The sequence below is a fragment of the Berghia stephanieae genome, chromosome 5 (genome assembly GCF_034508935.2).
Source record: "Berghia stephanieae isolate SIO BIC M18660-M18661 chromosome 5, UCSD_Bste_1.3, whole genome shotgun sequence".
Taxonomy (NCBI): domain Eukaryota; kingdom Metazoa; phylum Mollusca; class Gastropoda; order Nudibranchia; family Aeolidiidae; genus Berghia; species Berghia stephanieae.
Window position 1 is genome coordinate 76,829,402 of NC_088364.1, and position 27,806 is coordinate 76,857,207.

At 37.3% G+C, this 27,806-nt stretch overlaps 1 protein-coding gene across 1 annotated transcript in view; it reads right to left on the minus strand.

Moving 5' to 3' along the window:
• The window catches only part of LOC144973633 (uncharacterized), a 63,445-nt gene that overhangs the window by 14,077 nt on the left and 21,562 nt on the right, over positions 1-27,806 (minus strand). Inside the window, exon 2 of the mRNA XM_078916306.1 lies at positions 18,638-18,876. Coding sequence (XP_078772432.1) covers positions 18,638-18,872 — 235 coding nt within the window. The 5' untranslated portion in view covers positions 18,873-18,876. The remainder of the gene's footprint in view (positions 1-18,637; positions 18,877-27,806) is intronic.

Genomic DNA, 27,806 nt, shown 5'->3' on the forward strand with positions numbered 1-27,806 from the left:
TAAACTATCGGAACAATGAATGGCGGACGCCCTTATGAAATATTTCTCCGACGAGCATAAAAGCGTATCCAGAGGAGAAAAACATTATAGGTCTGATCGTGTTTTGACTTTTACACATTCTGATCACAAGACATATGAAAAGTTCTAGCCAGCATGAGGAATAAAAAGTACCAAATTTCTATGTTTAGAACCACGATGGCCGCCGTTGCTGGGTGACGTGACATCAGACTATTGAATCCTATTATTATTTTTTTTTTTTGGTGCTGCCATGGCCGGACTGACACAATTAGACATATTCACGAAGCCATGTCGTAATGATGTTTCTCGAACATTGTGAATATAATTGCACCTTTGTTTTATATGCATATTATATATATACTTACGTTCTAACCCACATAATTATCGTCTTTCGTGTTCAGAAAGGATAATAGGTTTACGTAGTTTCTAAAAAGCTCCCATAAATATTAACCAGTTAAAACTGTCGTACTCTGGAAAAACACTGATTTCAAAATTTGGCCCGAAAACGCCCTTCAAATATCGATCGATCAAAACGACCCTCTTATTAAAAAACAAAACAAAACAAAAAACAAAACAAACTCAAACCCTAGACCTCGCAATATTCCAGATTCGAGAGGTATTCTTTTTATTTATTTATTTTTTAAATTTTTTTTTTTTACCAAGATGAGGGTCATTTTAATAGATCGATATTTGAAGGACGAGATTTCTGGCCAAATTTTTAAATACATGTCTTTCTAGAGAATGGTAATTAACTGGTTAAAGGATGGATAGTTGCATCGTGATTCACGCAAGGAGAATGTGTATTCTGTTGGATTATGGGGGGAGAGCGTAAGGCCTCGTTTTGAAGTCAGTTAGGTATGTGATTCTTGGACAAATACTAAGCATCGCAGCTTTTGCGTGTAGATAGATATATTATTATTCTATTCAAGTCGTCTTATGCGTCTGTTGTATTGGAAACACGTCAAGTTCATTTTAAAAAAAACACTCCAACAGGACACACTGTCTTTTGCTGTCTAGTCTGTTTACGTTTAAAGGCGCTTGTCACTATTTTAGGTCTCATCAAAGACTGGAACGCTACGTGAACACCACAGATTTAGACACCTCAACTTATAATATATATATATAATATATATATATATATATATATATATATATATATATATATATATATATATATATATATAAAGCTTCGAAAAATTAAAATAGGTTTCATTTATATAACAAGGAGGTACTCTGGGTTTTCCGGTTCCCCATAAAATATCTATTTACAGTTAACAACACCATGTAATTAAATGCTATTGTAAAAGTTTGAATTTTACTCTTTATCAGATAACATAAATCTATGATGGTTAGAATAAAGATATAAATCACCGGTTTTGTGAAGGACCTGGGAACAGACTTGACGCCGAGGCTAAGTCTGTCGTACTCTAACAGAACGCCTGTTCACACTTCGGCAGAAAACTATGACCCTTAACTTGTCAACGAATTCTTTAACCCGAGACGTCAAAACGAATTTTAACTCTCTCCTAACCAGCCATTTTCAGGATTTTCCTCAAAACTTCACACCAAACTGACACAAAAATATATTTTTTATCACTCAAACACAATAGCAGTAAAGTTCTTGCCATACATAATTTCTTTAGCAAAACATGCTCAACAACACACTGTTCCATTTTCTTTAAATTTTATGATGTACAAGAGACATTTGAATAAGACAAATGTTGGTTGTATCGTAAAGAATGTGACGATTATCCTATGACTGCCTCTATTCTCCCCCCCCCCCCCCCACCCCCCCACCCACCCGGCCGATTGGATTACCGAAAAAAACGTCGCCGGCTTTTTGCGATTTGGATTTGATTGATTTTTTTTTTTAATTGTGCAACTTGTGACTAGAAACTTAACAAATTACTGCATTACAACCTTTGGATTAAACATACAACAATTGTTGACTACTATTATGAAGACTAGCATCCTAGACTAGGGGGGTGAGAATAGTCACTTCGTTATCCTATAGTTGGTAAGGAGAGAGTTGAGGTTTAAGAAGACATTTTCAGAAGTTTGGGGTCATTTGGATCGATCGATACGACATTATTATGATACGAAATAAGCGTTTTCTGACTTACATGTGCGGCTATGTGGTCTAGTGGTATGACACTCGCTTTCGGATCGGAAGGTCCTGGGTTCAAGCCTCGCGCTCGGCGCATAGTTGAGTCCTTGGAAAAGGCTCTTTACTCACATTCTCTCACCGTACTCAGGAGTAAATCAAGTACCAGGCCGTTAACAGCGTTGTCTTTGTCCGAAAAATTGTAATATCGCCTAACAGGCGTCATGTCCGTCCTACATGTTTAATGTTGCTGTTGGCCAGGGACCCCTTGTAAAGCGCTTTGAGCACGTTTAGTGGATATTGCGCTATATAAAAGCTCTTAAAAAAAAATAAAGATTGTAATAACATTTTTTTCTAATTTTGATGTATGGATGCATCACACATTAATTATAGTATTATTACATGTTCCATGGGGGAAGAGTTCTCCTTCTGTGGGGTGTTCATGTTGACTTCTGACTAACGAAGTCTGTCTTGTTATCGAGTTGTAATAAAGTTGATTGAGTTTATCAACAGATCTTAATTCTCATGAATTGGATCCAATAGCCTGATGTCACGTCGCCTAGCAACGGCGGCCATCGTGGTTCTAAACAAAGAAAATCGGTACTTTTTATTCTTCATGCTGGCTAGAACTTTTTATAATATGTCTTGTGATCAGAATGTGTAAAAGTCAAAACATGATCGGATTTATAATGGGTTTTTTCCCCTCTGGATACGCTTTTATGCTCGTTGGTGGAGAAATATTTCATAAGGGCGTCCGCCATTGTTCCGATAGTTTAGAGCCAGTTACTAAGTTACCATGCGTCATTACGAGGGAAGTGACGTTACGACTGTTGAAGCGTATTCAACGATATAATAAAGATGTTTTGTCAGTGTACGGTAGAGATGCTATCAAGTTTCTTTATTCAGGCTCAGTGAATAAATATTCAACTGGAAATATGAATATAATTTACTTTTCTTTCTATAGATAGTATGCGCTTAGCTAAGAAGTTCACAACATTGCCATCCGGAAGTATAACGGAACAACACACAAAGCTATGTGTAACATTGAACGTGTATAATCTGGTTAATGCTGTTTAGTGAGAATTACTCACAAACAGGGATGGCAAAAAGCGATAACAAAGACCTGAGGGACGTCAATTTTATACTATCTATAATTTATTGATGGAAATTAATAATAATTCCATTTGACTTTGAAAGAAAATGTGTGTGTAGTTATGGACAGGATAAATTTAACTAAGATTGATAAATTTTTCGTGTTCTTGTTCTTTAAAAAAAGATCTCTCTACGCATGCACACACAAGGCACATACACACTAACACACACACACACACATACACACACACACACACACACACACACACACACTCTCTCTCTCTCTCTTCCATTTTATCTATCTTCCCTCTTCCCTTCCTCCCTCTCCCCTCCCTCTCTCCCCCTCTCTCCCTCTCTCCCTCTCTCTCTCTCTCTCTCTCTCTCTCTCTCTCTCTCTCTCTCTATCTTTCTTTCTCAGGGGAGATATTTCGTCAAGAAGAGAAAGCAAACATCTACCTGCTGAAAACTGGACCAGGAATAAAATAATCATATGACCTTAAATATCATTTCCTTCGTGTGCGGAAATGAACAACAGAAGATAGCTACGAATATCATGTCATCTCATCTGCATCCCACTTACCCACACCCATTTGTTTGATTCATTCATAACCAACCCTAAATTTACATAAACTTGTATGAATAACAATTCATGGCTGACTTGTACTTTTCATAATATAACAATAACAAGTAACCCCCCCCCCCCTCTCCAATCAACCCACCCACCCACCCGACCCTCAAATTCCGGCTGATTATTGGCGAAATTCAATGAGGAAATCATTCTTACACACTTACTAACTAACGGGCATGAAAGAATGTGTGGTTTAGAAACAAACGAAAATTACTTTTACCAATTCACTCAGGTCTTTGTTATTGTTTTTTGCCATCCGCGTTTATGAGCAATGCTCACTGAACTGTATTAACCCGACTATAAACGTTCATGGATACACATATTATTGTGTGTTGGTCCGTTATACTTCCGGATGGCAATGTTATGAGCTTCTTAGCCAAGCGCATACAATCTATAGTAGTTGGCAAGTTTGTATATTTCAATGTGCATATGGATTTGTTTTGCAGATATTCATGCATGGCTGACACGATGTGTTATCAAAGATCTACGACTGACTATCCGCGGGGATACGGGTACAATTACATTAATCCACAGACACTGTGTTCGATTCAACGGTCACTAGTAGCTACATCAACGTGGGAAGAATTGGGATCGGTATATAAATATTCGCTTTGAATTCAGAATTAAAGTCAACACCAGTATCACTTAAACCCTATCCACCTACCCACAACCTCCTCCTCCTCCTCCTCCTCCACCGCATCATCATCATCATCATCATCATCATCATCATCATCATCCATCATCATCATCATCCATCATCATCATCATCATCCATCATCATCATCATCATCATCATCCATCATCATCAGCAGCATTACTTTTAAACTGCAAAAGCCTCAAACTGTGCAAATCGGAACATACAACTCATATATTTCCACAGTCCCAAACACGGCCGTGTAACACGCTTTCACTGTAGTTAAACCACACGGCAATCACGATGACACGAAATCAAATAACAACACAGCATACTCATATTTATTATTCACAATAAACGCCTTTACAAAAAACATCCATCCATCCATTCCTTCTAGCAACCATCCGTTCCCTTCGTAAACTTACACTGACAATAAAATGTGGTCACAAATATACGGCGAAGATCACCAAAATAAAATAACGGTGCATAAAATTCAAGAGGGCAACAACAGAAGGGACCATAATAATAATTTGTCATCTCGAGTCCTAGGTACTAACGACAACTTACTTCTCACTTTCTTTTGGTGATCGTCGCATTTACTGTGATGTCAGTTTTAGAGCAGATGCGCCAGGCGATGAGTGGAGGGAAGGCACGAGCCACCTCCCCCTGTCACATCTTGACTCAAGTTAACACTATATTCCTCATCTACTCGAAATTTTTCTACAAAAATAGTGGAGAACCCGCGATATTTGCTATTACGATCAGGAGATCCTCTATTTTAATTAGTATGTTATTGTATTGTCCAAACTAAGTAGATCGAGATGAATATTTTGATGGAGATAAAGATAAAGGGAGTAAATCTGACTCATGAATTACCAACACAAAACATACGACGTTTCGGCCTTTGGCCTTTTTCAAGTAAACACAAAATACATATATATTTATATTAGATTGTCATTTTATTGACTCATTTAGGCACATCTATTTATGAATATTTTGAGTCATCAATGATAAAAATCGGTCCGGTAATAAAGTCTGTAGGTGCGCGCAAATGCAACAGGACGACCAGATGGGGGAATTCCAACGTCAAATTAAATGACCTATCATTATGCCCTGCCTAGCGGAATTTATAATAATCATTTGAGCCAACGGGTGATAGAGTGACCCTTGATTAAAATACGGTTTGCACGTTGTCCGTTTATCAATCTGTAAAATGTAGCTATAATATAATTTTTAGATTTGCCAGTATTTCTATGCTCGTTGGCAAAAAAATTAAACATTGAATATGGGACTGTTCGGTACAATTTGACCCCCAATCCCATTTAAAAAAAAGAATAGATTGGGTGTCAGTCGATTTTACGGCTTTTGTCACTCTCACTGATGACGGGCAGGAGTGTGTGGGTTAAGAAACCGTTACTTTTACCGTGGAAGTCGAGGCGAATATTAAAATTGAAACATCACTATATTATTATATTTAATAGCGGACTGGCGTACCAGGACAGAAAACGAACAAAGAGGACTGCCTGTGTTCCTATCGTTTCATCTTGAAAGATGCCAATAAAACGTGACAAGGTAGAGGATGGTTGATGGACCGTTTCACAGCCGTGGAGGGAGAGGAGCTGAAAGGGGAGGGGGGGGGGGGGGGGGGGGGGGGGGGGGGGGGGGGGGGGGGGGGGGGGGGGGGGGGGGGGGGGGGGGGGGGGGGGGTAAGAAATGAAGAGACGACACATCAAACAAGACCAGGTACACACTACGCAGTATTAACATTCACCTGTAGCTTTCTTTGTAGCCATATATTTTTCTTTTCACAATTAAATTGAGGTGTGGCATTACACAAAACCGGAGTCAGAAGCTGGAATAAAATTATGACGCAAACCGTTGACGCAAACCTGGTTGCTAAATATAATCGATTGGGCGATTACTATAAAATAAAGCCATGAAGTTTGAATTTCCACTTAACCGAGTACACACCAAGTTGAGAAGCTACCAAAGCACAACAAATTGACAATAAATAGGCTTTATTCAATATCTTTTAAAATATGTTTTTGTTTTTGAGGGTTTTACGGCGCTTGCAACACATTAAGGTCATATCAGCGCCAGTAAAAAGGGAAAAAATGGGATAGTAAAAAGTGCTAGAATTACAATTAAAGCATCCAAGAATAAGGCAGACAACGGGGAATTGGTTCAAAAGGGAACAGATGTAGATTCATTCCAAGAGCACACTATCAGTGTACTTAAATTGAGATCACCTAAAAGTCGCATCCAGACACAAGCACAGGTTCCACTAAGAGGAATAGACTCAAATGTTTTACAAATCATATATAATACATAAATACATAATAGAGTGCATAACAGAGAGATGATTTACAAGGAAAAAAATATCATCTCCCAAAACTAACTCTCAGCCAAGGTATCCGGCCAGGATTAGGACAAAACCAAGTAATCTCATTCCAAGACAAAGACAGAAAGCATGTTGGAAAATCGACATAGGGGGATAGAAGACATAGTATGTACCTCCCTGCCCACTATGGGAGGTCAGGATTCAGGATCCCCACCCAGTTTTTAAGCAGGCTGAAAACATCCGACGATATGAACAAGTTATATAAAATTCTTGATTCAAACTAAGAAGACGTAAAACAAAAGGTCCAAGGTACTAATGGAGTGTTGTCCTTCCATCCATCCATTCCTCATCATATAAATCTCTCACTGTCAATTATATAATATTATTATCTCGGTGAATATTCCCCCATAATTCATGGAGTCCAGCAGGGGCAGATTGACCTCCGACAAAAGTCGTCTGCCAAGTCTAGTTATGACGCAACTGTTTTTGTCGTTGACTGTCAGTTATTAGGTTTTGATGTGAGGTCAAAGCGCTGGCTGCTTGCACCAGAAAAATGTTGGTGTTGGTGTTAACAATAAATATCTAACTTTGTGCGGCTATGTGGTCTAGTGGTATGACACTCGCTTTCGGATCGGAAGGTCCTGGATTCGAGCCTCGCTCGGCGCATAGTTGAGTCCTTGGAAAAGGCTCTTTACTCACATTCTCTCACAGTACTCAGGTGTGAAATGAGTACCTGGCCGTTAACAGCGTTGTCTCTGTCCGAAAAATTGTAATATCGCCTAACAGGCCTAACGCCTAAATGCTAAGTGTTGTTGTTGGCCAGGGACCCCTTGTAAAGGGGTTTGAGCGTTTAGTGGATATTACGCTATATAAAAGCTCAATTTAATTTAATTTAACTAAATAGATAGATAAACGAATGAAAGAAAAATAAGTAAATTATGAACTGTTTTTAAACAAAATCTCAAAATTCTTTTACGGAATGTCTTTATATGAATTTCCATGAATTATATTTTACCTCTCATCTTTATATCAATATAATAATAATAATAATAATAAATATAATAATAATAATAATAATAATAATAATAATAATAATAATAATAATAATAATAATAATAAATAATAATAATATAATAAATAATAATAATAATAAAATAAAATAATAAATAAATAAAAAATGAAATTTATTTATATTGCGCCCACTCCTTCCTCTATACAATAAAGCTCTAGGCGCATAACAATAACTTAAATCCATTCAAATTTCTATCTCTCTCTCTCTCTCTCTCTCTCTCTCTCTCTCTCTCTCTCTCTCTTACTAACTCTATCTATCTATCTCATTCCCAGTCTCTCTCGCTCTCTAACTCTCTCTCTCTCTCTCTCTCTCTCTCTCTCTCTCTCTCTCTCTCTCTCACTAACTCTATCTATCTATCTATCTCACTCCCAGTCTCTCTCTCTCTCTCTCTCTCTCTCTCTCTCTCTCTCACTAACTCTATCTATCTATCTATCTCACTCCCAGTCTCTCTCTCTCTCTCTCTCTAAATTCTAATGTTGTTTTGAATGCATTCACCTCGATTCAAGAGTGAATGAGCACCTGTCTATTGGCAGTGACGGATACTGCAAGGGTGCTATTACTAAAATGACACCCAACAGACGACTGTGACTAGAAATAAAAATAAGGTTCCACATGACCATAATGTGGTGGAATAAATAATTAAATGGACATTTGTAAAGCGCATTGAGAGTGGTAAATGCTTAGAAATGCGCTTTATAAATGTCCATAATATTTACTTAAATCATACCTGATTACTGTTTGAGAGCGGGTTGAGCTGTACACCATATCGATGCTATACGTTTAAATAAAATACTCACACCACCCGCCAGCCAGATTTAACGTACACAAAACTATGTGTAACTTTGAATGTTTATAGTTTGATTGATATAATTTTATGAGAACTAATAATTATTAAAAAGGTTAAAAAGGTTGTCTAAAAAACAATAAGAAGAGCTGAGTGGCGTCAATTTTGTTCCTTCTATAGGCGTAATATCCATAAATATTTCGCTTATTTATTTTATACATTAAAAGTAAATAAAAATAACCTTAGGCATCAAACAGTCAATTCAACGATTAATAAAGAATGCAAAAGAACAACAAGGAAGATTAAGAATGTTATATGGATTGGTTGTTATCGTACAACGGACACAGTTTTACAAAGCATTTCGTAGAATTTAATGTAGGGGACCAAAATAAGCCGGACATAAGAAAAATCAGTCATAATATTATGGCGAACAAAAGTATTATAGAAAAGTGGATCACAGCAACTTCTGAGAATTGGATTCAATAGTCTGATGTCAAGTCGCCCAGCAACGCGGCCATCGTGGTTCTAAACAAAGAAATTTGGTACTTTTTATTCCTCGTGTTGGCTAGAACTTTTCATAGGTCTTGTGATCAGGAATGTGTAAAAGTCAAAACACGATCAGATTTATAATGTTTTTCTCCTCTGGATTCGCTTTTATGCTCGTCGGAGAAATATTTCATAAGGGCGTCCGCCATTGTTCCTATAATTTAGAGACAGTTGCTAAGTTACTATGCGTCATTACGAGGGAAATGACGTGATGACTGTTGAAGCGAATTTACAAATCTGTGATTATCGAATGTTGCCTGTATTTCATTGTTTATTTATATTAAATGGTTTTACCACGATTAGATTTCAGTTTAGCGCCAGTAAAAAATTGTGCTCAAAGCGCTTTACAAGGGGTCCAATACCAAAAGCAGCACTAAACACGCAGGAACAGATAGATTAAAATGACTCTCATATTTGTAAAATCTCTCAAATCTGGGAATTCGCGAAGTCGAAGTTAATACCTTTGGGGTATGAAAGCAAAGACCGTACCTATCGCTGTGCCATACAGTCCCTCATAACATGTGACCAATCACCTCAATCGGTTTTATGTCGAGCAAGGTGCACATCTTACATAAAAACTGTATTTTAAGCTGAACTACCTAGTAATAAAATATGGCTCTCAATGAGGGCGGTGGGTTTAATTTCATAAACAAAACAAAACAACCCCCTCCCCCCCCCCCAAAAAAAAACCCTCCATAAACACACCCCCCTCCCCCCCCCCCCAAAAAAAAAAAAAACAAAAAAAAAAAAAAAAAAAAAAAAAAAAAAACCCCATAAAAATCCCAACAAAACTAACCAAAAAAATAATAATATTAAATCCAAAACAAATACAAAACCAAAACAAAACAACGATATTTTCTTAACTTGATCATTTGGTCTTTTGTCTTGGGTTCGAGCCTCTCTCGGCGCATAGCTGAGCCCTTGGAAAAGACTCTTTACTCACATTCTCTCACCGTACTCTGGTGTAAAATGAGTACCTGGCCGTCAACAGCGTTATCTCTGTCTGAAAAAAAAAATGTAACATCGCCTAACAGGTGTCATGTCTCGTTCTACTTGTTGCGTGTTGCTGTTGGTCAGGGATCCCTTGTAAGCGCTTAGAGCACATTTAGTGGATATTGCGCTTTATAACAGCTCTTTTTTTTGGGGGGGGGGGGAGGGGGGGGGGGTACCCGGCCTTTGACAGCGTTGCGTAAAAGGCATCATGTGTCGTCCTACATTTTTTAGAGCGTTGCTGTTGGGTAGGGACCCCTCATAAATAAAGTGCTTTGAATACGTAAAGTGGATATTATGCTATATATAAATTAGTGGTTTTTTTCAGTACCCGCGCATGTTTTGTTTTTGTTTTTAAGGGTTTTACGCCCTTGCAACACATTTAGGTTATATTAGCGCCAGTAAAAAGGAAGAAAATAGGATAGTCGAAAGTTCTAGAATTACAATTAAAGCACCCAAGAGAGAGTAAGATGAAGGGGAACCGGGAACAAATAGGGATCAGATGTAGATTCCAAGAGCATACCACCAATGTACTTAGTTTGAGATCACCTTTAAGTCTCATCCGGACACAAGCACAAAATCCAACAAAGAGGAATACACTCAAATGCTTACATTATACATTCAAAATAACAAATATAATAATACATAACAGAGAGATGATTTACAATGAAAAAAATATCATCTCCCAAAACAATAACTATGCATTCGACTGTTTCCCTCTCAGCCAGGACAAAACTAAATAATCTCATTCCAAGACAAAGACAGAAAGCATGTTGGAAAATAGATATAAAGGGATAGATGACACAGTATGTACCCCCCTACCCACTATGGGAGGTCAGGAACCCCAACCAGGACCAGCGCATGGTTTGCTTTCGCACATGCTTGACAGCCATTTAGGGGGGACGTACCAAAGTAAATAAGGAAATCCCTTTTGTCTTGATGAAGGGTATAAGGCATGTTTTAATTTATAGGGAAATAGGGCCGGTGCCTGTTCAAACATAAAGTAACACTTTAGGGTGTGTTCATCTCACATCTCGAATATTTTTATTATCATCTCTGTGTTTGATCCTTTATACTAAATGGATATGCGTTTGTGTGTGTGTGTGTGTGTGTGTGTGTGTGTGCGTGCGTGTGTGTGTGTGTGTGTATGTATGATGTCAGACAGACTGATATAGAAAGGTAGATGGATGGATAGATGGGTGCGCAGACAAAGACACATGAGAAAGTGAAAGTGAGAGAAAAGAAAAGAGAGAGAGAGAGAGAGAGAGAGAGAGAGAGAGAGAGAGAGAGAGAGAGAGAGAGAGAGAGAGGGGGGGTTGAGAGAGAGAGGGAGAGGGAGAAGGAGGGCGAGAGAGAGGCGAGCGAGAGAGAAAGAAAGAAAGAAAGAAAGAGAGAGAAAGAAAGAGAGAGAGAGAGAGAGAGAGAGAGATAGAGAGAGAGAGAGAGAGAGACAGAGACAGAGAGAAAAAGAGAGACAGAGAGAAACACACACAGAGAGAGAGAGAGAAACAGAGAGAGAGAGAGAGAGAGAGAAACAGAGAGAGAGAAACAGAGAGAGAGCGAGAGAGAGAGAGAAACAGAGAGAGAGCGAGAGAGAGAGAGAGAGAGAGAGAGATTGGGGGGGGGGGGGGGGGGTTGAGCCGGCGGGGGAGGGCATTTAGTCATGACTAAAATATCAAAGACGGATTTTCGTTGACTTTTACTCGGATTACAAAACCAACTTTCGGTACCCAATCATCCCCCCCCCCCCCCCCCCCCATAATTTAATGCATCTAGATCTACATTTCATTTTTAAAAACATTCCGTGAATTCTTTATTTGCTTCACGTCAATATCAATCTCTGCATTGCTTGTATCTGATGTGTATCCTTCCGAATTGTGCCTCCAGTTTTTGTTCAGCTTATTATCAAAAGCAACGAATTAAGTCATTTGGCCTTTATATTCTTTACAGGTCTATTTCTTTTTCTTTTCTTCTCTTTCTTTTATTTGGTAGCGAAACAAATCTTAAGCCCTCTTGAGAAACGTGTGCACAATACAATACCATTATGAAATGAAAACAAGAGAAACTTTACATGTTATTCATCTGTACTTATTCTTTGTAAACTTTATCTTTAAACCTCAACATTCAACAGGGTTACAGTTTTGAAGGAGATAATACACACTGTGTGCACAAGCTTACATTAATATTAATGTAAAGTTGCGTTGCACATTATAGGGAATGAGATTAGCGGAAGAGTAGCGCCCCTTGATTGAACGTCACCCATAGTCTGTGACGTCACCGGCGGAAAAGTTATTAGAGAGAGAATGTCATATTGGTTGCGGAAGCGAGGACGAGAGACGCATGCGCACAACCAACATGACGTTCTCTCTCTAATAACTTTTCCGCCGGTGACGTCACAGACTATGGGTGACGTCCAATCAAGGGACGCTACTCTTCCGCTAATCTCATTCCCTATTGTTTAACAAAAACTATCTACAAGGTGTTGTATGTAAAATGGTAATTCATGTGCACAGAGACTCTTGTAAACTTGGTGTCAAGAATAGCATTACCATTTTTATGTCCTCTTATCCTTTTTTACGACTAGACTTAATCCGTTACAAATCATAACATTACCATTAAAATTATAAATTCCATTCCATACCTATATAGAAATTTGCCTTTAGGGTATTTATCGGGGGGAAATGATACATCACACAGGCGTTAGCCGCAATGCAGCGATACAAATTAGCTAGGGCTATCTAATTTGTAATCGTTACGGGTTTACACCAAGAGAGCAGTAACAGCGATGTGACCAGCGCCTCGATATCATGCTATAGTGTGGCCAGATGGTATAATGTCTTTCATCAAGTAATAAAATCAAACGATATTGATCTCGATCACAGACCGGATGGTGACAATGATCGCATTACCCTGGTCTGGGAATAGGATTCAATAGTCTGATGTCATGTCCGCCCAGCATCGAGCAGCTTGGTTCTAAACTAAGAAAATCGGTACTTTTTTATTCTTCATGCTGGCTAGAACTTTTTCACATGTCATGTGATCAGAATGTATAAAAGTCAAAACATGATCAGATTTATAATGTTTTTATCCTCTGGATACACTTTTATGCTCGTCGGAGAATATTGCATAAGGGAATCAGGCTGGATTAAAATCGAGCTCATGGAAAAAAGGTTAAAGACACCAACGAACTAAAAAAAAAGTGTGACATATTATTTTAAATGCAGAAAAACATGTGGAGTGAGACCCTTCTTGGTTTTTGTTTGTTTTTAAGTTTTACGGCGCTTGCAACACATTTAGGTTATATCAGCGCCAGTAAAAAGGAAGAAAATGGGATAGTAAAAAGTTCTAGAATTGCAATCAAAGCACCCAAGAGAAAGTAAGACAAAGGGGAACTGGGAACAAATAGGGATCACATGTAGATTCCAAGAGCACACCGCCAAAGTACTTAGTTTGAGATCACCTAAAAGTCTCATCCAGACACAAGCACAGGTCCCAACTAAGAGGAATACACTCAAATGTTTACAAATCATATAATATAATATGTAAACTAAACATAATACAATGCATAACAGAGAGATGATTTACAAGGAAAAAATATCATCTCCCAAAACTATAACTATACATTCGACTGTTTCCCTCCCAGCCAAGGAACTCCGGCAAGGGCCAGGACAAAACAAAGTAATCTCATTCCAAGACAATGACAGAAACAATTGGAAAACGGGATAGAAGACACAGCATGTACCTCCCTGCCCACTATGGGAGGTCAGGTCAGGATCCCCATCTAGAGACCCTTCTTAAATCATAGGAGAAGGCCCTGATCATCATAGGCTACTGTCTGTGCCAAGAACAAAAATAGTTACATTATTGGGCAGGTAGAAGTCACAGGCTGGAGAAATCTTAACTCTGCAAGGGGGTGGAATGTGACAAAGTAAATAATGATATTTATAATAAGACTGTAAAGGTGTCGGTGTGTGTTTGTGTGAAGTGTGTGTTGTGTGTGTGTCTTGGGGGGGGGGGGGGGGGGGAGGGGTGTGTATATGTATGGATGTGTTGGAAGTAGGTAATCCTTGCTGACAGAGAAACGAATATTGAGGCAAACTGGGATTGTGTGTGTGGTGGAAAGAAAGAAAGAGAAAGAGAGAGAGAGAGAGAGAAAGAGAGAGAGAGAGAAAGAGAGAGAGAGAGAGAGAGAGAGAGAGAGAGAGAGAGAGAGAGAGAGAGAGAGAGAGAGATTGTTTTACTATTCATTGAACCTGCCATGCAATCTTTCTCAAAGAGTCATGTTACATTCTCCAGGTGCCAACGTATGGTTTGAACCCTGAACAACAATAAACAACAACAGCAATAACAACGTCGACAACTACAACGAGACGACGACGATGACAAATGGATGAAGAACATTAAAAACAACAACAACGACGACGATGAAAACTATAACAATGATTATAACAAACAACCACGACAATGACGACTACAACAACAGCAACAAATTAAAAAAAAAAACAACCTACAACAACGACAACGAAGACGATGACAATGGGATAATAACAACAACAACAACAACAATGACTACAACTATAACAGTGACAATATAAAATACCCACGACAACGACGACTCCAGCAACAACAATAACAACAAACGACAACATCAACGATAATGCTGATGACAACAACAACAACAACAACAACAGCAGCAACAACAAAATCATCCCGTTAAACTTTTAAATCCCCAATTAAAATAAGTATGGCATTTAAAAATATCTCTAACGAGTTGTCTAACATGTTGATGATGATGTTGTTGAAGATGGCGGTTGCTCTTTATCGTTAATGACGTTGACGAATGGTGGGATCTTACGATGAATAAATATTAGTTTATATAGATTCATAGGCTATTATCCTCATTTAAACTGTCAATCATCGTCACCATCAATAATATCATCATCATCATATTATGATTAATAAATATTAGCATATTTAGGCTATTATTATTATCCTCATTTAAACTGTCAATCATCGTCACCATCAATAATATCATCATCATCATATTATGATTAATAAATATTAGCATATTTAGGCTATTATTATTATCCTCATTTAAACTGTCAATCATCGTCACCATCAATAATATCATCATCATCATATTATGATTAATAAATATTAGCATATTTAGGCTATTATTATTATCCTCATTTAAACTGTCAATCATCGTCACCATCAATAATATCATCATCATCATATTATGATTAATAAATATTAGCATATTTAGGCTATTATTTTATCCTCATTTAAACTGTCAATCATCGTCACCATCAATAATATCATCATCATCATATTATGATTAATAAATATTAGCATATTTAGGCTATTATTATTATCCTCATTTAAACTTTCTATCATCGTCACCATCAATAATATCATCATCATCATATTATGATTAATAAATATTAGCATATTTAGGCTATTATTATTATCCTCATTTAAACTGTCAATCATCGTCACCATCAATAATATCATCATCATCATATTATGATTAATAAATATTAGCATATTTAGGCTATTATTATTATCCTCATTTAAACTGTCAATCATCGTCACCATCAATAATATCATCATCATCATATTATGATTAATAAATATTAGCATATTTAGGCTATTATTATTATCCTCATTTAAACTTTCTATCATCGTCACCATCAATAATATCATCATCATCATATTATGATTAATAAATATTAGCATATTTAGGCTATTATTATTATCCTCATTTAAACTTTCTATCATCGTCACCATCAATAATATCATCATCATCATATTATGATTAATAAATATTAGCATATTTAGGCTATTATTATTATCCTCATTTAAACTTTCTATCATCGTCACCATCAATAATATCATCATCATCATATTATGATTAATAAATATTAGCATATTTAGGCTATTATTATTATCCTCATTTAAACTTTCTATCATCGTCATCATAGCTTATTTAGGTTTTTATCCTCATTTAAACTTTCAATCATCGTCATCATCATCATCATCATCATCATCATCATCATCATCATCATCATCATCATCATCATCGTCATCGTCATCATCATCATCATCATCATCATAGTATCCATCATCATTCATCACTTTTAGTGGTGCGATGTTTTTCACAGCCATAAAGTCAATGAAACCGAATGTCATTAAGGTTTCTGTCGTGTTAATATTAACATTTCCATGCGATCTTTTAGATGTAAGGCCACTCAAGTACTTTCCGCGTGTTCTAGCAGACCCAGCTACTCAATCCCAGATTGGTTTCCATTGAGAGAGTTAACCCCCCCCCCCCCCAAAAAAAAAAAAATAAAAAAAACAAAAAAAAACAAACTAACAAACAAACAAAAAAATCCACACAAAAAAAAAACAAAAAAACTTACAAAACAAACCAAAACCAAAGAAAAAAAACGAGAAAAAAAAACACGATTCGAATCTGGCATCTTAGCTCTGTACATGGTGTGATTCAGGTGCTTTATCTCTTAAGCTATCAACCCTTCTCTTCCCTTTTCCCATAATGTAATGATATATGGACCCTTGAGAAAATGCCCTCCGCCCCAAAGAAACCCAAGACACCTTCTTCATTCCATGTCCGTCTAATGAAGTGTCGATGTCACTGCCACAGGATATAATATATATTATACTGTACCTGTCTCAGCGATGAGCGGTCATGCGTTGAAAAATGTGTGTCCACATATCAGTGACACACTCTCACAAAAACACAGACACACATAAACACACATACACACACACACGTGGACACACATAAATACATAACAGGGCATAAGCTTTTCTATTCAAGCAGACCATGTAGAAACACAAGGAAACACCTACGATACATTAGATTCCGCTTGTAAACACGGTTCTATCTAGCAAACACGTCGAAGATTTACGTTTCAAAATTGGATTCAGTAGTCTGGTGTCACACAGCCCGGCAACGGGGGCCATCTTGGTTCTAAACAAAGAAAATCATTACTTTTTATTCTTCAAGCTGGCTAGAACTTTTCATATGTCTTGGGACCAGAATATGTCAAAGTCAAAACATGATCAAGTTTATGTTTTTTTTTCCTCTGAATACGCTTTTATGCTCGCCGGAGAAATATTTCACACCGGCGTCCGCCATTGTTCCGATAGTTTTGAGCCAGTGTTGCTCAGTTACCATGCGTCATTATGAAGGAAGTGACGTTACGACTGTTGAATCCTATTATTCTCTGTATGTTTCCGTACAATGCCTGCTCCCCACATCCATCTTGCATACAATGCGGACAAGACGAAAAAAATGGACCCTCCAGATTCTGAACATCGTTCCAATAATGTATATCTCTTTATCGGCCAGACGTTGCACAATTTGACAGTGCAGTTCTTGATAGAACAAAGATGACGTCACTCAGGTCTTTGTTATTGGTTTTTTTTTGCCATCCACGTTTATGATTAATTCTCACTAACTGTATTAACCAGACTATAAAAGTTCATGGTAACACAGATTTTTGTGTGTTGGTACGTTATACTTCCAGATGGCAATGTTGTGAACTCCTTAGCCAAGCGCATACTATATATATATATATATTATATATATATATATATATATATATTATATATATATATATAGATAGATAGAGTATCTATTTATTGTCACTGCCTGCGGTCATATGTCATCCCCATACCATACGCACTTAGTGGAGTCAAAATATCAGAGTGTGGAAACAACATCGAAAGAATTTTATTAAGTTGTAAATAGGCTTTAAAACAAACAGAAACAAGTTCAATGAGATTTGTCTTAAAAAAAACTGTCTGGCACTCATGAATACAGTTCAATTTCAAAACAAGAGATGAAGTGAGTAGGAAAGTGCCAGAAGACAATAGAGAATAAAAATGTTCGCGGCGGTGATGGGGGTTTGAACCCGCGACCTTACTGGTACGACAACTCCGCCTGGCCGGTGAGAGCGTGACTCTGCCGTAAGAGCTATCCACGATCCCAAAAAAGATCGTCTCTAACCCTAGTAATTATTAGAGCTCTCTCTCTCTCTCTCTCTCTCTCTCTCTCTCTCTCTCTCTCTCTCTCTCTCTCTTACCTGACTGTTGTTGTTGTTGTTGTTGATGATGATGATGGTGGTGGTGGCGGTGGTGGTGGTGGTGGTGGTGATGATGATGATGATGATGATGATGATGATGATGATGATGATGATGATGATGATGATGATGATGGCGATGATGATAACGACGATGGTGATGATAATCGTGATTTAAATGATGATACTGTTAATGGTGATTTGACGACAACGGCGATGTTGATGATGTTGAAATTGATGACACAATGTGTAATGATGAGTGATCATAAAAAAAAACTTAATGAGAACAGTCAATAAAAACAACAACCAGCAACACTCACACTCGTTGTCCGACCCAGGGTAACATTCCCGAAAGATGCCCCTATCCCTCGTGTGGTAGTATCTGGCCAAAGTAGCGCTGGTTTTCCTTTGAGCATTCTCCGTGGGGGTCAGTTTGGTGTAGTCCACGTCGAACTCCAGCCAGTGGTCAGTGCCGAATGACACTGCCATGAAGACCAGGGTGACAGGACCCAGGATGGTGGCCAGCACCAGGAACGTCGATGCACACGCTGTCATCTCACTGGTGGAAATAGATAAATAAATTTATAAATAAATGAAATAATAAATACATAAATAATTTTAAAAAACAATACAAACATAATAATAATAATAATAATAATAATAATAATAATAATAATAATAATAATATAATAATAATAATAATAATAATAATAATAATAATAATAATACACATTTATACAGCGCTCCTTCTCGTGTAAAACACAAGCTCTGGGCACTTTACAATATAAATTAATATAATATAAATTAACTTGATGTTCAGTTTCTCAAGCTCGAGAAAAAAAAAAAAAAGAAAGAAAGAAAGAAAGAAAGAGAGAGAGAGAGAGAAATTTAAAAAAAAAGAATAGAAAACCAATCTGGCACCAGCGATGTGTCAAAGTTTGGAGATTTTGTTCACACGAGACAAAGTGAGTGATCAAGTAGAATCTGACATGAAAGGCATTCATTGTGTTATGGTCATTTTCACATCAATCAACCCCCCCCCCACCAACAAGTACCACACACATACGCACATAAAAACGACACACAACAGTACATAAATATACAATCTCGTCAATATTTATGACATTGTCCTCATATCCATCAATCACCCAATCAATCTAATATTGATTCCTTTATAATCTAAATGGAGACAGCTTTCAGAAAGAAACGATCTCGAGTGAGTAAGAGCTCAATAAATGGTGAGACCTGGGTACGCATATAGGCAGGTCTGATAAGATAACGCAATTATGGGCTTGATTTTAACATTGTTATAATGAATGCTATTTCACGCTGGTTTGGGAGAATTTCTATTGCAACAGTAAGCCCATGCATAACAATTTGCCTTATCAGACCTGGAAATAAGTACACGTCGGATAAGACCCGTTCAACTTCTAATAGATTACGAAGAAAATAAAGGGTCTCAGATAAATATCCATTGGTAAAATAAATAGATCTATATTCTGTTTCACGAATTATGCATTTGCACCGAGTTTCAGAAAGTTTTGTACGTTTTCAAGGCTCCAAATTTATCTAATATATTAATAAACAAATACACAAATCGCGATTGCCACCCATCTAGTTAAAGTTTTCACGACCACATATTTTATTTTGCCTCGGTAAAAGACTATTGACGGTCCTGACGAGACACATGAAGTTGAAGCCACATCTATTATTTTAAATTGTTTAAACAACACATGGTTACTATTTGCAATCATTACTATTCTATTATATATCGTGTTATTGCCAAATGCTCATTATAATTAATATTCTTATTCTTAAGTTTTCAATCATATTTTCATTTTATGGTTAATAAAATGGCATTTTACTCAAATTTGAAATTAAAAGAAAAAAGAAAATAAAAACAAAACAAAAAACAAAGAACCCAAAATTAATTTTTTAAATTAAAAAAATCAACAACAAAAAAAAAAAAAAAAAAAAAAAAAAAAACAAACCCCCCCCCCCCCCCAAAAAAAAAAAACAATAAAAAAAACAAACCAAAACAAAACAAACAAAAAACACAAAAACAAAACAAAAAATCACGAGCTTTTTTCTAAATTTCAAAATTAATCTGGTTTCAATCTTTTCAACCAAACTTACAAGGGATTGAAATACGACTTAAAGCATGTAACAAGACTGTCACAAAACCATACAACTTGACAGATACATGCAGTCCCCACAGGCTTATGAATATTAAATTAGACACAGGCGGACACACAACAGGGGTGCCTGGTAACTAGGAGGGCTGCCTGTTAAAGATTTATTGTAAATATTATTATGTGACCCGCCACTTCAAACTGGTATATTATTAAGTCGGGGTGAACTGCTGGTGCTGACAATGGGCTTGATCTATATTACATTTCCATGTGCTCGAGGTGATTGGTCACATCAAAGTGACCCACATAGTGAAAAGTGTTCACAGTTTGAGAAATATCCAACGTTACAATGGGCATGATCTATATTACATTTCCATGTGCTCGAGGTCATTGGTCACATGCAAAATGTCCTCAAAGTGACCCACATAGTGAAAAGTGTTCACAGTTTGAGAAATATACAATCCAACGTTACAATTGGTCATTTTGCTCAGCATGACACATGGGTATGTTGACAACTTTCATAAACAAAGCAGCGAGTTTAGATACATTGAGAAATGTCAAATCGTTGTACAGCAACAAATCATGTGATCGATGACTAGGTTGGACGAAAATATGAATATAGATCGACCCATTGACCTCTGGTTTGAAACAGTGCCTTTCTTACCGGGTGTATTGTAAATACCAAGGTGTTTGTTGTTTTGTTTTTAAGGGTTTTACGGCCCTTGCAACACATTTAGGTTATATCAGCGCCAGTAAAAAGGAAGAAAATGAGATAGTAAAAAGTTCTAGAATTACAATTAAAGCAGCCAAGAGAAAGTAAGACAAAGGGGAACTGGGAACAAATAGGGATCAGATGCAGATTCTAAGAGCATACCACCAATGTACTTGGTTTGTGGACACAAGCACAAAATTCAAACACTCAAATGCTTACATTATACATTTAAAATAACAAATATAATAATACATAACAGAGAGATGATTTACAAGGGAAAAAAATATCATCTCCCAAAACAATAACTATGCATTTGACTGTTTCCCTCCCAGCCGGGGTCAGGACAAAACCAAGTAATCTCATTCCAAGACAAAGACAGAAAGCATGTTGGAAAACATATATAAGGGGATAGAAGACACAGTATGTACCTCCCTATCCACTAGGGATACCAAGGTGTACCAAAGTTTCAAAAGGGTGTACCATTTGATAGGGGAGGGGGATATATGGCGACGTTTTCTTGTAAATTCCCCTTGCCGTTTTTAAACGCGATAGATAGAAAGAAGATAAAAAAGAAACCAGCAAAGACTAAGTAAATAAACCCTAACAGTTCTATTATAAAAAATAAAATAAAATATTATTGTAGCCATCAGTTCACGGTTCGATGAATATTCATTGTCATTGAGTATAATGGGGTTTTATTTCTACTGAAAAGGATTATATCTACGTTTCTTTTTTTCCCAATCTTATAATGGAATAGCTGTTGATATCATCTTTGCCGACATCTATAGAACCGCCCCCCCCCCCCCCCCCCCCCCCTTTTTTTTCCGAAAGGATTTCTGACTTGACACTTGTCAGAGCAAAGGCAACAAACAACACATACATACAGTACATACAACACACACACACACACAGTACATACAACACACACACACACACACACACACACACGCACGCACACACACACACACACACACACACACACAAGTTACTTATAAGATCAGAATAGATAAACTCTCAACATCAGGGCTGCTACACACTGAATAAGTTCCGGAATTCCAAACTCGTGATCACATAAATAATTTAATTTCACCCCTTCGATAAACCACATTGACGCATGACGTCAAGGACTTTTCCAAAAGCGACCAATCAAAATCAAAGGATTTTCTTAAAGTAGATTATTTTAAAAGTCGTCAATCAATTGGAAAAGCAGAGATGTGACGTGCCCTTCTGTTGCTCTTTTGATAAAATGAAAACGTTGCAGCTTGAAGCTCGAAGGAAAAAAAAGAGATAAGTATTGAAAGCTCATTTTAAATACATTTTTTTTCAATTTTGAAAAGTAGCAAAAGTCTCCAGGATTGAGTGAGTTGAACAAGGGCCATTTCGATTGACAAATGTGGCCGGTCGATCCAAACTGTATTATGTCGGGAGTGGTAATGATGCTAAGAATAGAATTCATAGTCACAATAAATATGAAATTTGGGTCAAGTCTATCAGTCGAACCGTGGCCTTCGTAAAGTTATGGCCTGACACTGACCAAAAAATGACGTCAAAATGCCAGTCTTTTGCCACAAAAGAAAACAAATCGTGAGTTGTATTCAGTAGTTCAACCAATGACATAACTTGTTTCCATGAGCTCTACTAACGACAACTCACTAGGCGGTGCAAAAACCAAATAATGACGTCAAACTGCCAGTCCTTTTGGATTTCAGTGTCAGGCGATCGATAGTTCGAAGATGACGTCACTCAGGTCTTTGTTATTGTTTTTTTGCCATCCGCGTTTATGAGTAATGTTCACTGAACTGTATTTACCCGACTATAAACGTTCATGGATACACAGTTGTGTGTTGGTCCGTTATACTTCCGGATGGCAATGTTATGAGCTTCTTAGCCAAGCGCATACTATCTATAACATAACGATGGCTACGGTCAGACTGAGGAAAAAGAGTACATTCTGACGTAATCTGGAAAAACACGTATTTAAAATTTGGGCCATAAAACTCGTCCTTCAAACATCGACCGATTGAAATGACCCTCATTTTGGCAAAACCCCTCAAACCTGGGACTTTGCGTGAAGTGGTCACAAATGTACAATGTTAAAGACGACATTACCTTGAACATACACATAAGCATTGATTTGGTTTCAAAGAAGCGCAAGTGCCAATGACCTTCCGAAATAAACACACCGAGCACTTGTTGCAGTTTACATTAGGCTCTGTGGTGGGACTTGAACCTGTGCCAGGCTGGTTGTCAATACATCTGTCGTTGGCATACCAAATAATTGTTTGTAAGGTCGTAAGGTCACACGGGGTCGTTTGTTTTGTTTTGTTTTTAAGGGTTTTACGGCCCTTGCAACACATTTAGGTTATATCAGCGCCAGTAAAAAGGAAGAAAATGGGATAGTAAAAAGTTCCAGAATTACAATTAAAGCACCCAAGAGAAAGTAAGACAAAGGGGAACTGGGAACAAATAGGGATCAGTTGTAGATTCCAAGAGCATACCATCTATGTACTTAGTTTGAGTTGAAATCACCTATAAGTCTCATCCGGGCACAAACACAAAATCCAACAAAGAGGAATACACTCAAATGCTTACATTATACATAATACAAAAATAACAAATATAATAATACATAACACAGAGAGATGATTTACAAGGAAAAAAAAATCATCTCCCAAAACAATAACTATGCATTTGACTGTTTCCCTCCCAGCCAGGACTCCGGCCAGGGCCAGGAGAAAACCAATCTCATTCCAAGACAAAGACAGAAAGCATGTTGGAAAACAGATATAGGGGGATAGAAGACACAGTATGTACCTCCCTGTCCACTATGGGAGGCCAGGAACCCCACCCAGTCACTCGGGGTCGTTGTATTGCAAGATTGACAGAACATTTCATTAGACGAGAAAAACGATTCGACAAGAAAAGCCATCCGATGAAAAGGAACAATATATAAAGGCAAGAAATATCCATAACAACCTGGGATGATAAAATTAAATTGTTATTCCTGATCGATGTAGCTCATGTAAACAATTTAAACGTCATTTGTTACGAGTTTCTTCTGTCTTATACTGATAATACAACAGATTTTAATAATATGTATATTATAGAATATAGAATGACGGAGAGATAAGCACATAATATAAGAAAAAACAGAATAGAAACAAAACAAAACCGCTGCAAATCGCGAAGTCAACCGATTCAAAATCCATACGGAGTTGACCTCCTCTAAACACGAGCTCTTCAATCCTCTTGCTATTTGTTTTCACCCAAAGTAAACATTGGAAAGCCAAAACGAAATGTGAATGGCCAAGATTTAAAAAAAAAAATTTCCATCGACCATCTCCCTTACTGCCTCCCCCTCCCCCTTCCCCTACCGTTTCTCTTATCCAATCAGCTTTCTATCATTTTCCAAGGGTTTTGCTTCATCACGACTTTCGTTTTTCAGGGTTTTTTGTTACAACGATGTTTGCTTGGCAAGATTATATGTAAAATTTGCCTAAACAACCAATCATGACTCAACTATACACTCCATCTCTTCCGTTTTTGAAAAGGACATCAGAATCGTTTTCAATTCACTTGGTACGCCGTTCAATGAGGATGGGGTTGTCATTACAAGTCCTTATGTATCTTGAGAAATAAACGGAGTCTGTCTTAATGTCAAAACTAGGATACACGAAACCTGTGTATAGAACGGGACAATTAAAAAACCCCAAGAAAATGGGGTGCTGGTGGTAGGTCGATGAAACTTGGAAAATGTAAACTTAAATAACAGCAGGTAAATAAGACATAAGGATTGTGACAAGAATAGTTTATAGTCGAGAGAATGTGTTGTTTAATTTTAGAAGTTTGACGGCGCTTGCAATACATTTAGGATATTTTAGTGTCTAATTTAAAAAAGGGAAGGTAGATGATACACGACAAAAAGAGACGGAGTTAGACAGATTTAAAGGGCATTGCTTGCAGTATTTTGGGGTCGCAGGAATATGCAGGTGTCATCAGACGAAGGAGAATAGTTCACTCTTATAAAGACTAGAGTTAATTATCGTCAAAAGGCAGACACTCCTATTGGATATTCAGATTAACACAAAATCTCACAGAAGTGATAGCACGGGATTCCCATCAAAAAGTAGACAGTCGGATCATTATCAGAGAAACAGCAAAACGTCCCGAATTCCACCTGATAACTACAGTGATGTGACGCAGGCTCCGCTATGCTATATCTTACGCATGGACGCAGACCGCCTCCTGCGTCGAACTTTTCTTGCTTACTTGAATAGATCGACAACTAGACCAGAAGGCACTCTACTACATGGGCTGGATTCTATGCCCATTGACGAAATTGTGACTCTAGCCAGGAACAGACGTGCTTGGTCGCAATATGTGAATCCCCAGTGACCGTGATACTTTTATGCTGATGTAGCATAGCACCTTATAGGTGCCGTACTAATGTACAATGCAACTCATACATACATAAATAAATACTCAGACCCATCCAAACCAAGCAGAGATGACAGCATGGAATTTCCGCCCAAAGGTAGACGCTCAGTTGGATCCTTATAGGAACTCAGATCTACCCAAAGCCTAACAGAGATGATAGCATGGAATTTCCACCAAGAAAGAGTCACTCAGTCGGATCCGTAATGGTGTGCAAGACTTACCCAAAGCCTAACAGAGATGATAGAATGACATTTCTATCAAAGGGGGGAGACTCGTATCTTTAAAGATAGGAAATACTTACCCAAGGTCTCACAGAGACGATAGCATGGGAGCCATTGTGCGGCTATGTGATCTATTGGTATGACACTCGCTTTCGGATCGGAAGGTCCTGGGTTCGAGCCTCGCGCTCGGCGCATAGTTGAGTCCTTGGAAAAGGTTCTTTACTCACATTCTCGCACCTTACTCATGTGTAAAATGAGTACCCGGCCGTTAATAGCGTTGTTTTTGTCCGAAAAATTGTAATATCGCCTAACAGGCGTAATGTCCCGTCCTACATGTTAAATGACCAATAGGTCACGAGCTACACGTGTAATATAAACTATTTATATATATATATATATATATATATATATATATATATATATATATATATATATATATATATATATATATATATATATACCAAAATCTGTCCAGTTTATGGTGGGCGTAGTTCGACTTTAACCTAATCCAACATGACCTTTCCCCCCGTTTACAAGAAGACAGCAGTAACAGGGATGGCCTATTACCCATGCATCAACGACTTGGGATTCATTGAGAGCCACGTTTCGTGCCAATTCCTATTCCAGGAAATCATATTTATAGATAGTATGCGCTTGGCTAAGAAGCTCATAACATTACCATCCGGAAGTATAACGGACCAACACACAAAACTGTGTGTATCCATGAACGTTTATAATCATGTTAATACAGTTCAGTGAGCATTACTCATAAACGCGGATGGCAAAAAACAATTACAAACACCCGAGGGACGTCATCTTCGAACTATCTATAAGGTATTCCAAAGCACACCATGTGTTATTTCAATTTAGTTCTTTTCGACGGAGACAACACTGAGATTGACTAACTAATCGTTTTTTTTTTGTTTTTTTTACCCGAGTCCCTAAAAGATCCAGTTTTGTCCGCACACAGCGGGACTCGAACTAGTAGTGACCAACAGGTCACCAGCTACACGCGTAATAATAATAATAATAATAATAATAATAATAATAATAATAATAATAATAATAATATATAATATTATATATATATATATATATATATATATATATATATATATAAATATATATATATATGTATTAATACCGGATAGGGAGACTTTTGGTACCCCTATTAGTTCATTTTACAGTACTTTACCAATAGGGAGACCAAAATCCGGTCCCCCTATTGATTTGACCTCTAGCACATTCACTTTTCTGATTTTAGTTTAAGGTTGTCAACCCAACCGTCAAGGATATATAATTGTAAATCATAGTATTGAAGTTATTTGTTAAACACCACAGTAAGAAGAGTTATGCCTAAATTTTCACGTTGGTCAATAAGGTGACCGCCTGAAAAAAGTACAATAGGGGTACCAGTGTTTTCATCGATATATTTCAATAGTGAGGCAATATATCTTTCCGAAATTTTCTCTAAAATTCTAGAGCATTATATGGATTTTTATAGTAATGAAAACCTAATATAAAATTGTGTGAAAGTTGATGAACTGAGGAATGAACAAGATATACGAATTATAATCTATTTTTAGAAACAGATTTATCGAATCTTGGTCCGGATTCTTATCTTGGTGACAAGAGACAAGCAAACATAGTAACTCTTTTTTTCGTGAAACGTATGTTTAGTCAATTTCGCGCATAAAGAGGCACTCGGCACTCACTCACTCCGCAAGTCAGTAGTAGGTGGTTATCAGTTATCAGCTTTAATTCTTAGTCAAACGCTTCATCAAACCCATTATTGAGTAGCATGTTGATGCCTGATGCCAGTTGAAGCCATCTCGACGTCGTGAAATGGAGCATCTTCTGTCATAGCAGTAGAATCGTCAGATGCCGCATTTAAATCCTCCATTCCAGGCGTTGCTGTTGCCATATCGATCTTCGAAATGATTTGGTCTAGACGTCAAGTTGACCCGTTCTATGTCTGAAGAGATTT